Source organism: Saccopteryx leptura, chromosome 10 (genome assembly GCF_036850995.1).
Source record: "Saccopteryx leptura isolate mSacLep1 chromosome 10, mSacLep1_pri_phased_curated, whole genome shotgun sequence".
NCBI lineage: Eukaryota > Metazoa > Chordata > Mammalia > Chiroptera > Emballonuridae > Saccopteryx > Saccopteryx leptura.
The window spans coordinates 46,300,426-46,313,324 of NC_089512.1; the positions used below are offsets into that span (position 1 = coordinate 46,300,426).

At 50.0% G+C, this 12,899-nt stretch overlaps 1 protein-coding gene across 7 annotated transcripts in view; it reads right to left on the reverse strand.

The window, feature by feature from the left end:
- Window positions 1-12,899, reverse strand: part of GRIP2 (glutamate receptor interacting protein 2) — a 104,162-nt gene that overhangs the window by 52,608 nt on the left and 38,655 nt on the right. For 6 of the 7 annotated variants that reach the window (XM_066350962.1, XM_066350959.1, XM_066350961.1 and 3 more), the window contains exon 1: window positions 5,938-6,043. The exons of the other annotated variant lie outside the window; for it this stretch is intronic. In XM_066350962.1, the coding sequence (XP_066207059.1) occupies window positions 5,938-5,992 (55 nt within the window). In that variant the 5' untranslated portion in view covers window positions 5,993-6,043. Of the gene's footprint in view, window positions 1-5,937; window positions 6,044-12,899 lie in introns of those variants that run through there. 7 annotated transcript variants of the gene reach the window in all.

Here is a 12,899-nt window from a genome sequence, read left to right on the forward strand (position 1 = left end):
AGGAAGCCTTCCCTGATCCTCTAGCTGGTTAATGCCTCATCTGAGTCCCCAAAGCCCTCAGGCAGCCCTCAGCCTCACTTTTGTCAACTCACCAGATGTCCCATCTTCCCCAAGGTGAGCCTGACACCAAGGTGGTGATGAACATTCTAGCCTGCCCCTTGCCAGCCTGTTAACACCCCCTCTTCCAGGAGCAGCATCACGGGGGCCTTCGAGGGTCCCTGCATCCAAGTCCTTCTTCCACCTTGAGCTAAACTGGCCTTGACTTTCTCATGTTTAAAATGGGGGTACCTGTATGGGCTGGGGTAGGAGTGGGACCTGTGGTCTCTGGGGGATGTTTCAGCTCCACCCTCAGCCAGCCTCGGACGCCCTCACCTCAGTCCCCCAGCCGGCACTCCAAATGATCCCCGGATGTTTCCAAACTTCAACAAACCTTCCTCGACAGACCCACTCGGCAAATGGGATACCAAGACTCATTAAGGGGCAGGGACCTTTCTCAAAGTTGCCTGCTGGGATCCCAGCTGCCCCTGTTGTGTGGTTGTGAGAGGTTGCTGAGTATGTGCCCCCCCCCCCCACCTGCCCACACATCTGCTTATGAGTCACCACCACCTCGGCCAAAACAGCAAAATGCAGGGACTGGAGGGACAAGGTCAGTTCAAGGAGAACAAGCAGGCAGATATGAATAGGCCAAGAGGAGGCTTCCAGCCATGGGAGAGCAGAGTAAGGGGCCCAGAAAGGAAACTGAGGCTAGGAGGAGCAGGGACCTGTTCAAGGACCACAGAGTGGGGGCAGCCTAGGCCTCTTGTCTGATGGACATCCCTTCCGCCCCATCAGGCCATCTCCCCAGAGAGGGAGACAGGCCAGTGGCCTTCACAATTATCCGTGCAATTAAGACAGGCAGATGGTCTTGCTGGACTGAATGTTCAAGCCGACAAACGGAAACAATGATGGGAGTTAGCTGACAAGACCAGTGCTGGTTGGGGTGGGTGACACAAGCATGGCGAATGTGCAATCAGGACATTCACCCCAAGTGTGCACCTGGAATCTGGGAGGGGACAGGCTTAGCTGCCTGCTCTGCCCTATCAGGCTTCCCCAGACCTGGGCTCAACTCTGGGCTCTGCCCCGGAAGAAGGACAGACAGGTGGGGCAAGGACAGAGGTGGTGACCAGGTGGGGAGGGGGAGAGACCCTGAGAAGTGGGACTGCTCAACCTGGAGAGGGGCCTGGGGGGACCCGGTCACTCTTGCTGCAGGGCTGTCCTGGGGCAGAGGGAGCAGAGTGAGGCAGAGAGCCTTGGGGGACCCCGGTGAAGACAGACCATAGCCACACACTGGAAATGCAACAAAGGGTTTCCTTGCTCCTGGCAGGGAAGACGGGATAACTGACCACTGAGAACTGCCCCATGGTGAGCCATCTGGGCTTTGAAGCCAGACAGCTCGGCTCAGAGACCCAGACTGCCACTGCCTTCCTAGCTGTGTTTCCTTTGACAGGCCCTTCCTCTGAGTTTCCTCACCTGCAAAATGGGGCAATTTAGTTCACAGCTCACGGGGTTGTTGTGAGGACGAGAAAGTCCATGTCAGGTACTTAGCATGATGCCTGGCATACAGCAAGTGCTCAAAACATGCTTGAGAAACAAAGAACAGGTACAGAGGTTCACTCCAGACCGCCAGAATTCCAGAAGCAATTCCTAGGAGGAAAGTTCATCCCTGGCTCCTTCATAAAGAAAGAAATCCCATGGCCTCCTCGGAGGCTGGTCTGAGCTTCTGGGCCCATTCATGGGGAGGCAGAGGCCTGGGGGCAGGTGCTGTTTTGGCACTGGGGGAGGGGATTGGTTTCCACTTGGGGAATCAGATCTGAAACCTCAATCCAGCTGCTGCAGTGTGAAAATGCCAGGAGCTGGATGTGGAGGCGAGTTGGAGACAGAGGAGAGCCTCATTACAGAGGGAAGGAAGGAGTGAATAATTCATCACAGACACGTGTCATGGAGGGGTGGGTAGACAACACTGGGGGGAGGCACAGCACAGCCCTTCCCTGTGCCCAGGAGGCTCCATGCAGCGGCAGGAGAGATTAATATCCTTAATAACCTTGTTATCTCTAAAACTGCCCATTGTACCTCCAATGTATTACTCTGCCCGCCCTGGCCTGGGAGGCCAGGGATAGGCCCCTGCCCAAAGCCTCTCTGAGCTCATCTCCATGCCCCCCTGCCCCCCACTTCCCTTTTATGCCCTCTGCTCTAGACTTGCCAGCCTGGGAACACCCAGTGAGTATCCGTACCCTAGGACCTTTGCACGGGCAATGGCCTCTGCCAGCTACATTCTTCCTCTGGATAGCTGCATGGTTCCCTTCCTCGTCTCCATCAAGGTTTTGTTCTAATGTCACCTTCTCAGGGAGGCCTTCCCTGAATACCCCATTTAAAACCACTACTCACACACCCCACTCGTCTCTCAGCTTTGTCTTTCTGCACAGCTTGCATCATTCCCAAGATGACGTTCTGTTCCCTGTCACTCCTAGGACGTCAGCTCTAGGAAGGCAGGGACCTAGGTTGGTCTTGTTCCCTGTTGTACCCCCAAGGCCTAGAACAGTACCTGGCATATGATGGGTACTCAACAGACAACTATTGGATAAACAGATGGCACAGGGTCTTCTGCTGCCCCAACATCCACCAACTCTGCTCACTCACAGCCCTAGCTCCTCACCTGTCACCTCGCACTTTAAAAACAGTTGTCCTCGCAGGCGAAGAAGGTTCTAATAATAACTCCAATTTACAGATTGCTAAAACCCAGAAGCCCAGAGAGGTAAAACCACTTGCTTCAGTTGCACAGTGGGATTTATCCCTGGCAGTTGGCTCCAGAGTCTCTGCTCTTTATATATACCCCCGCCACACACACATACATGAACACATATGAAATTAAACCCTTTACTCTTTGAACTGAATGTGATCATTTTATGCCCCTAGAGCAGTGGTCCCCAACCTTTTTTGGGCCACGGACCGGTTTAATGTCAGAAAATATTTTCACGAACCGGCTTTTAGGGTGGGACGGATAAATGTATCACGTGACCGAGACAAGCGTCAAGACTGAGTCTTAGACGGATGTAACAGAGGGAATCTGGTCATTTTTTAAAAATAAAACATTGTTCAGACTTAAATATAAATAAAACGGGCATAATGTTAGCTATTTATTCTTTCTCTGTGGACCGGTACCCAATGGCCCACGGACTGGTACCGGTCCGCGGCCCGGGGGGTTGGGGGCCACTGCCCTAGAAGACAAAGCACAGCTCCTTGGGAAACCTCACTGATCTGATCTCCCAGAATCCTCAATTTCTGGGGAGATGCTATCATTACGCTTAAGCTATGGAGGAAGACGCAGTGACCCAGGAGTGTCAGTGCCGTCTCGGGCACTGAGGTCCAGCACGTAAGTGTTAGAGTCAGGCCCTCCCCTCCTCAGGCCTCCGTTTCCTCACTGTCCAAATGCAGACAATAAGTGACGCTGCCAGGACGGTCTGAGGTTGGCCGGGGGTATATACTGGGTGTCCAGATGGCAGAGGTGTCCCATCCTCGTGCGCACACAGAGGTGCTCTCCCTGGGTCTCGGACCTGGGATTAAAACTGGGGAAGCTGAGCCTGGACCGAACACACACACACACACACACACACACACACACACACACAGCCCAGGCAGGAGGTGCTACTTCTGAATTTAAGCAAAGCCTCAAAATCTCAGTCCAGGGGTCACTGGAGGGAGTTCAGTTGGCCACGTGGCTCAGGGACCCACCCTCTGTAATCCCAGGGGGAGGAACTTCAGGGCCTCACAAGATAAGATGGAAAACAGAAAAACCTATTTAAAAATATGGGCTGGAAGTGGGGAGATGTGTCCTCTTGGAAAATAAGACAGAGGAAACACCTCCCCTTCCCCTAATCTCTTAAATCCTTCTCCCTTGATCTTTCATGTTTTCACAAATAGATGCTCAGGCTCACTGTCTGGGCAAACAATTCAAGTGTCTCCTTTAGAGTCCCAGTAAAGGAATGGAGAGTCAGCACACAGTGTGCCCTCAAACAGAGCAATCTCCCTTCTGTTTTCATATGTCTTTTTAGGGCTTTGCTGGTCCCAGACATGACTACCCTGGGGTCAGTGGTGTGTGTATGGGGCAGGGGTGGGGCTAGGAGGTGGGGGGAGAGGCAGCAAGTGGCTGGGCTTCTGATAGGAGGATGGAATTCAAAACTGCCAGGTGTCTGCTGTGTGCCCGGCCCTGCCCCAATCTTCCTGAATTATCTCTGCAGTCTTGGAAGGATGGCTTTTCTTGGGTCCATTTCACCAATGAGGAAACTGAAGTTCTAAGTGCTACACAGGAAGTAAGGGCCAGGAGTAGGATTTGAATCCAGGTCTGTTGGGAGCCATTCGAGTAATTCCTGCATCTCAACAGGGGGCAGACCTGATCTAGAGTATTTAGTGGGCTGTTCTTCAAATCCTGGGGAAGCTCAAATCTGGAGCAGTCCTGGATGTCTGTCTATCCCTCCAGCCTAGGAGGCTGCCACTGGGTTTGGGAGTCTGTGGACCTGAACAGCACAACAGTCTTGATGGGGGGTTGGCGGCTTCTCCCTTGCAGGAAGTCCCAACATAGGAGTTCCTGGAAAACCCCAAGGAAAACCCTGCTCCTGATGCTCTCCAGGCTTTGGCTGCTCTGTCCCTATGGAAGGGACTTCCATGGACCTCTAGGATATCAGACTGCCAGCTGCCATGGGTCAGTACAGAGCCTAGAATCCTGTCTCCCCATGGACCCTGCTACAACTTGATGATTCCTGAGGCAGCCCCTCCCTATGTAGGCCCCTCACAGTCTAGAAAATGCTCATAGCAGTTATGAGAGTTGGCTTGAGAGAGCCTCTGTATGTTAGCTGTGTGGCCTTGGGCAAGTTATTTAACCTCTCTGTTCCTCAGTTTCTTCCTCTGCACAATCAGAATAAGGATGGGACAAGCTAGCAGGGCTGTTGTGAGGGTTAATGAGTTAATGCAATGCCTGGCACACAGTGGCACTGATGAACGTCGGGTTACTTTTGTTCTTATTAAAAGTGTGATTATTCTTAGTTCTGAGGCCTGCAGCATAGAGACTGTGATCCCAGCACCTCCCACCACCCCTCCATCCTGCAGGAGGAGAGATGGCTGCACAGGGAGGCCACAGGTGAAACCGGGGTCGCACAGGCTGAGGGGTTGACTCCCAGCTCCAGACACTCCCACCGCAGCCTCTCTCCCACCTTGAGCCCCCTCCTGGGGCTCTCTAAGATGCTGGACATGTGTCCAGGGAGGGGACTCCGCACATGCTGGCACTCAGCATAAACTCTGCCTGACCCAGGGCCAAGTCCTATCTTCACCCTCAGCACCCCTACGCGCCAGGTTCCCCACACTGAGCCCCTGCCTGCACCCCCTCCCACATGCACACACAAAGGACCCTTGCCAGCTCAGCTGAACTGGTCAGCCCCGTGCCCCAACAGGGAGGGAAGAAAAGACCATCGGGGACATGACATGTGAAGGGGGGTAATGAAGGAGACTGTGGCACAGAAAAGTAGAGGGAGGGACACACACACTCACGCAGGGACCACCAGCTGCCATGAGCCAGTGCGGAGCCTACAGTCCTCTGTCTCTCCTGCATAAGACCAGGTGGGGACAGAAGGGGGGACAAGAGACACAGTAAGAGTCAGAGACAGAAGCAGAAAGATGGAGAGACAGAGTTAAAGAGACTCAGACAGACAAAGAGTAGGAAGAGAAACCCCGAAAGCCATAGGATCAAGGTGAAGCAAGGAGACAGGGCAGGGAGGGGGATTGGAGGCCTGGATGGAGGTCTCCATGGACCCCTCAGCCTCGCCGTCCATTTAGCTCCAGGTCCAGCCACCCAGCCCCTGGGGCAGGCAGCACGATCTGCCCCGCGCTCCATTCCGATCCGCTCGGTACCTTTGGGCCGCCGCCTCACCACGCCCAGCCGCCACTTGAGTGATACAGCCAGCATCGTCCCCTCCTGCCCTCAGGACTCAGGGCCAGGGATACGACCTGCCCCAGGTCCCGGCGTTCCTGGAACCGGCGCTCCTCGGCACTCCTCTGCGCTCCGGAGCTGCCTGCGCTAGCTAACTGGCAGACGCTGGGAGCTCCCTGCCCCCAACCTCCCCGAGTTGCTAAAATAGATAATCCTCCCCGGAGCCAGCAGCGGTGGTGGCATCGGAGGCAGTGGCGGCAAGGCCCTTCCTCCACTACAGCCCTGGCTGGAAAGTGCAGATCTGGGGTGTTCTGGACCCTGCAGCAAACTTCCATGCCCCAACCCCACAAGTTCTCTCCCTCCCAAAGTGCTCACCTTACCCACTCCTTTTGCCCCAATCTACCAATCTCACTCCCTCCTTCCCTAAACGGGACTGTTTGAAACCCCCAGGCCTTTGCACCTGTGGGGGTCCTCCACTTGGAATACCCTTCCTCTCTGGCTCTGTTGAACCCTCTGCCTGGGAATGTTTGCTCAGCCTTCTGAGATGTTTGCTTGGAAGTCCTTGCCTGCTGGATCTCAGTTATGCCTTTCACACTAGGCTGAGCCTGTCTACTCACTCCCAAAGACAAGGACAGAGTCCACTTGTTCTGTGTCCCCTGCAGTCAGCACAGGCACTTGATGGGGTCATGAGTGTGGAGCGATGAGAACTAAGTCCTGCCTCTTCACCTAACCGCTATGGGTACTGTATCCTCACTGTAACATAGGCTAACCGGAGAACTGGCTGGTTGGGTGGAGCCAATGGGACTACATGCAAGTGCTCCAGGCATTCAGCAAGAACTCAATAAATGCATCTGCCACCCCTTCCTTTTGCTGAACAGAAGAGCTCCAATTTAGCAAAAAGAGAGTGAGGGGAGAAGTCACAACTCGAGATGGGCAGACCTGAGTGAATCCTGACTCACTGTGTCCCACTAAGACTTAGTTTCCTTAGCTGACTAATAGGGCTAACAGTTCCTGTCTCCTGTGCCTAGAGTACTTACGGTAGCTCAGTCTAGCACACAATAGGTGCTCGATACATAAGAAGTAACAATAGCTATTAATATAGTGATTATCCTGCATAAGCCCATGTTGGGCAGATAAAATATATTATGCTCACTTTGTTAAAGATGGCGCTGCCCACGTGGAGGCCGTCATCCAGGTGATATTAATGTGTGTTGGGGGCGGGCTGTGGGCAGGCAGAATCCTTGTAGCCTGGGACTTGGTTTTAGGACTAAGCCTTTCCCACCCTTTTTGATGTGGGGTGGTACAATCCCATCATGTGTCAGATAAGTGACTTTGTATTAGAGACTTCCCTATTTTGTATATTGGATTAAAGGTTATGAATCTATACTATAAAGTGGGGGCAGAACAGAAGCTTGCTCTCTTGGTTCCTGAGATTAGCACTAGAGGAGACGGCAGAGAGCAGAGAGCAAAGAAAGGCCACGTGGAGGAGGCCAGGAGAAGCAGCCAAGATGGTGGAGTGTTGAGGGAGAAGCCAGTTTGTGCAGAGTTTGTTCAGGGAGAAGGAAGGAGATGGGGAACAGAGGTGAATAAGTCTGGTGAGCTAGAAACCTTTGATTCTAGGAAACTCGGATAAGTCAGTAGCTTTGTGAGCACTGAATGAGTGAGTTTTGGAGCCCAGTGTATGTTTTTACTTGTCCACTGGGTGCAAGCTAGGATTAAAGATGATGGCCCATCAGTTTTTGGCTCCATTGTTTCTTTACCGACTGTCCGAATCCAATGCGAACCTGCATGGGCCAGGCGGCTGTGATGGTGGCCGTGGCTACTGGCCTTACAGCCCAACTCTTGTGTGTGAGTGGAGATGGGAGGTCCAGTGAGGTGACAGCGGGCTGAGGTCAGCCAGGAAAGTCAGGAATCCAGTGTTTTCTGCGAATATCTCTTTTAAAGCTCACAGGGCACCGGATGGTCCTAAAGTCATCCTCGTTTTCCAAATGAGGAAACTAAGGCTCTGAGAAGTACAAGATGCCCTCAGGTTCACATAACATGCAATTGGCAAAACAGGGTCTCAGATGCCAGCCACTGCCTCAGCCAGGCCACAGAAAAGCCCTTGTAAAACGCTTCCTGTGTGCCAGGCTCTGGGCTAAGCATGTTGCCAGCTGAGCTCAGGAAGGTGAAGCTGCCTGCCTGGGGTCATGCAGACTGTTAAGACCAGAGCTGACAGGGGAGCCCAGATAGTTGGAATTCAAAGCAGGGGCTCTGGACAAGAGGGAGGCAACTCCCCACCTCATTCACTGTCTTTTGAGAGAAGACAAAGGGCACAGGAGAACATGTGGAAAGTACAGCAATAAATAAGGCTGTTCAGGAAGGAGTGTGCTGAGGCACCCAGGGTGGGGAGACCCGGAGGACTGGCCTAAAAGGGTTTCCTGCCTGACCAGGTGGTGGCGCAGTGGATAGAGCATCGGACTGGGATGCGGAGGACCCAGGTTCGAGACCCCGAGGTCGCCAGCTTGAGCACGGGCTCATCTGGTTTGAGCAAAGCTCACCAGCTTGGACCCAAGGTCGCTGGTTTGAGCAAGGGGTTACTCAAACTGCTGAAGGCCCATGGTTAAGGCACATATGAGAAAGCAATCAATGAACAACTAAGGGGTCGCAACGAAAAACTGATGATTGATGCTTCTCATCTCTCTCCATTTCTGTCTGTCTGTCCCTATCTATCCCTCTCTCTGACTCTCTCTCTGTCTCTGTAAAAAAAATAAAAAAATTAAAAAAATAAAATAAAATAAAAGGTTTTCCTGTCACCAGTTTACCCTGGAGGATGCCCTGCAAATGTCCCAAATCCCACAAGTAAGGACGCCCCCAGGGCTGGATCCACACACAGGTAGAGAGGTGGGTCGGCCCACAGAGGATCTAGGCCAGCCTCCACCCCTCCATTCTGCTTTTCCCATTTCTGCCTCTGCTTCACAAAGCCCCAGAGGCCCCAGTTGCTGCCAACCCCCCCTCCCATGCCCCAGCTTCCAGAAACAAATTAGCATCTCATCAGACATGCCTTTAATCTTCTCAGCCAGGCCCTTTCTTCCCTGGCCAAAGTGGTGACATTTCTGCCTCCCAGCTCTTCGGATGTAAATGAGACAGAAGCCTCTAGGCTTTAGAGAAGGGGGATGGGGGCCAGACCCCTCTTAATCACATATCCAGGCTGGGAGAGGGAGAGAATAAAGGTCATCCACCTACCCATTTACTCACTCAACAAATGTTTATTAAACACCTTCTGTGTGCCAGGCCTGAGATATAGCCATGAACAAATTCAAGCCCTCATGGTGCTGATATTCTAGTGGGGAAGACAGAAGAAATGACAGATGTAATAACTGATTAGACGTTACAGTATGTTAGAGGTGAAACATGCCAAAAATAAATGGAGCAGAGAGAGTGGGTATCCGAGTACAGAGAGAGATGTTGCCATTTATAAAGGGGGTGGTCTCTCCAGGACCCAGACTGTGGTCTCTAAATACCTCTTCTCACTATAACGGCCCCCAGGGCTCCTCAGAGAAATGGCTGATTCCAGGACTGGGGCAGAGAAAGTAAAAAATGGGCCTGGGACATCTTGTGGTACCCGAAAGCCAAAAGGACACAGAAGGCCCTGGCCGATTGTCTCTATGGTAGGGCATTAGCCTGGCGTGTAGATGTCTCAGGTTTGATTCCTGGTCAGGGCACACAGGAGAAGTGACCATCTGTTTCTCCACCCCTCCTCTCTCTCTCTCCCTCTCTCCCTCTCCCTCTCTCTCTCTCTCTCTCTCTCTCTCTCTCTCTCTCTCTCTCCCCCCTTCCCCTCCCGCAGAGCGAACTGGCCTCAGGTGCTGAGGATGGCTCCATTGCTGAGCAATGGTCCTATATGGGCAGAGCATCGTCCCCTAGTGGGCTTTCTGGGGTGGATCTCAGTCAGGGCTCATGTGGGAGTCTGTCTCTCTGCCTCCCCTCCTCTCACTAAAATAGAAAATAATAATAATAAAAAAAGGACACAGAAGCCAGCCTGAGAGGGCTCCCACTGGCCAAATCTGGGACAACTTGAACATCAAAAGGAACAATGACTGCAAAACGGTAAAAATCCATGTGTTCATGATTCTCAAAAGAAAAAAACATCTCATGGGTCCCTCCGGAGGTAGTTAAGGCACCACCTCATTATTCTGTAAGCAGAAAATGAAGGTAAAGAATGAATCATTTATCCTGTCTTCCTGTATGTACCATATTTTAGGGGTCCCTAATAAGAGAAAGTCATTCTTTACAAGAGAATCACAGTAAATAAGTGCAGTGAAAATAGTAGAATTAAAAACTCACCATTTTGCCTTCCTAATGAAATTAAGGATCTGGCATTGACTATCAATAAAAGGCTGAAAAGGACTGAACGACAAAGGGACCGGGCAGATTGCACTTGAATCCCTGGGCCGATTTTAGCATTACCGAAAGTGAAACATTCTGGCATCTGTGCCTCTGATAGGATGTGGAAGGAAGACCACAGCACCATCCATGGTATATTCCTGCCTATAAAACTGAACCTGAATCAAATCCACCTTTAGACCCAAATACTAGTGGACAGAAAGTACAGAGGACAAGAGAACGTATCAAATGATACCACAGGGACATTCCACAGGACAAATGACCTGGTTTCTCCAACAAATAATTAGAGTGAAAGAAAAGAAAGAAGGAGAAGGGACTGCTATAGATTAAAAGAGACTTAAGAGACCCATCAACCAAATGCACTACAAGGACTTAGCTGGATCCTGATTTGCATAAACCAAGTGTGAAAAGACATTTAGCAGACAAGAGGGGGAAACTGCATGAGGATTGGGTATGAGACCATATTAAGGAATTTTGGTAGATTCTTTTTTTGTTGTTATAATTTATTTTTTATCATAAAAGATAATGATACATTTGAACTCACAAAACAGGTTTGTGCTGACAAAAGACTGCTTTTTATCTGTTTCATGTACATGGGGGCCACTGGCAGTATTTCAACCATCCATCCACCTCACACTGGCTTCCTGAGTCAGTTACACGGGCCTCTATGCTCCTGTCTAACCTAGACGGCCAGGCTCATCTCTACCTCTGGGTCTTCATACTTGATGTTCCCTCTGCCTGGAGCTCTTCTCCCATGTCCTCACATGGTCCACTCTTGTCATTCAGATCTCAGGTGAAATTTCCCCTCTTTAGTGCCCTTTCCTGTCTCTCCAAGTAATTTTGTCCCCCTTCCAATCACCTTGTATCTTGTCACTCCATTGAACTGGTGGTATCATAATGCTGATTTTATACATTTGGTGTTTATCTGTCACCCTTTTAGACCAGTGGTAGTCAACCTGGTCCCTACTGCCCACCAGTGGGCATTCCAGCTTTCATGGTGGGCGGTAGCAGAGCAACCAAAGTATAAATAAAAAGATAGATGTGACTATAGTAAGTTGTTTTATAAAGATTTATTCTGCCAAACTTAGTGAAAATCTGACATAAAGTACTTGGTAAGTAATTATTATATACTTTAACTTGCTGTACTCTGCTTTAATAAATTTTATAAAGTTACTTCCCTACTTTATAAATCACCATTACTGTGGAACTGGTGGGCGGTTAGAAAATTTTACTACTAACAGATACAAAAGTGAGTGGTAGGTATAAAAAGGTTGAGTACCCCTGCTCTAGACTGTGAACTCCCTGCTCATCTCTGTCATTCCAGTACCTACATAAAGCATGGTGTAAAGTCGGTGCTTGGTAAATATTGTTTAATGAATGAACTAAAAGATAGCTTAAGACACCTGACTGGTGGTGGCGCAGTGATAGAACATTGACCTCCATTGTTGAAGTTGCTGGTTTGAAACCACGAGGTTGCTGGCATGAGTGCAGGCTTGCTAGTTTGAGTGAGAGATTGCTGGCTTGAGCATGCAATTGTTGAAAGGATCCCCAAAGGTCACTAGCTTGAGCCCAAAGGTTGCTGGTTTGAAATACCAAGGTCGCTGGCTTAAGCCCAAAAGTTGTTGGCTTGAACAGGGGTCGCTGGCTTGGCTTGAGCCCAAGATCTGATACCTGGTCAAGGCACATAGGAGAAGCAATCAATGCACAACCAAAGTGAAGCAACTATGAGGTGATGCTTCTCTCAATAAAATAAACAAACAAACAAATAAATAAGAGCTTAAAAGAAGCATGTGAGCTTCTAAGTGACAAGTTCCCTACAGTCCTTGCAGCCCTATCACGTGGTACATGCCCAACATTGGGGAAGCACCGTGTAAAGGAGAGATTGCAAAATGGTGACCCAGCATACTATTCAATTTTTTTAAATTGTGACAAAAAAAACACATAACAGAAAATTCCCCATTTTAACCAGTTTTAAGTGTACAATTCAGTAGTCTTAAGTATATTCACATTGTTGTGCAACAGATCCCCAGAACATTTTCATCTTGTAAAACTAAAGCTATACTCACCACCATTTTACTGTTTCTAACATTGGACCCCTTTAGATACTTTTTTCCATTATTTTTATTTATTTTAGAGAGTAAAGACAGAGAAAAAGACAGAGAGAGAGAGAAGGGGAGGGGAGGAGCATGAAGCATCAACTCCCATATGTGCCTTGACCAGGCAAGCCCAGAGTATTGAACCAGTGACCTCAGCATTCCAGGTCGACGCTTTTATCCACCACACCACCACAGGTCAAGCTAGATACTTCATATAAGTGGAATCACACAGTATTCTTTTATTGTGTGATTGGCTTATTTCACTTAGCATGATGTTCTCCAGGTTTACCCATGTTGTATGTAGCATGTAATATGTATATATAATATATGCCACATTTTGTTTTTTCAATTATCTGTTGATGGACACTTGGGTTGCTTCCACCTCTTGGCTATTGTGAATAATGCTGTTATGAACATTGGTGTGCAAATATCTCTTTGAGATCTTGCTTTTAATTCTTTTG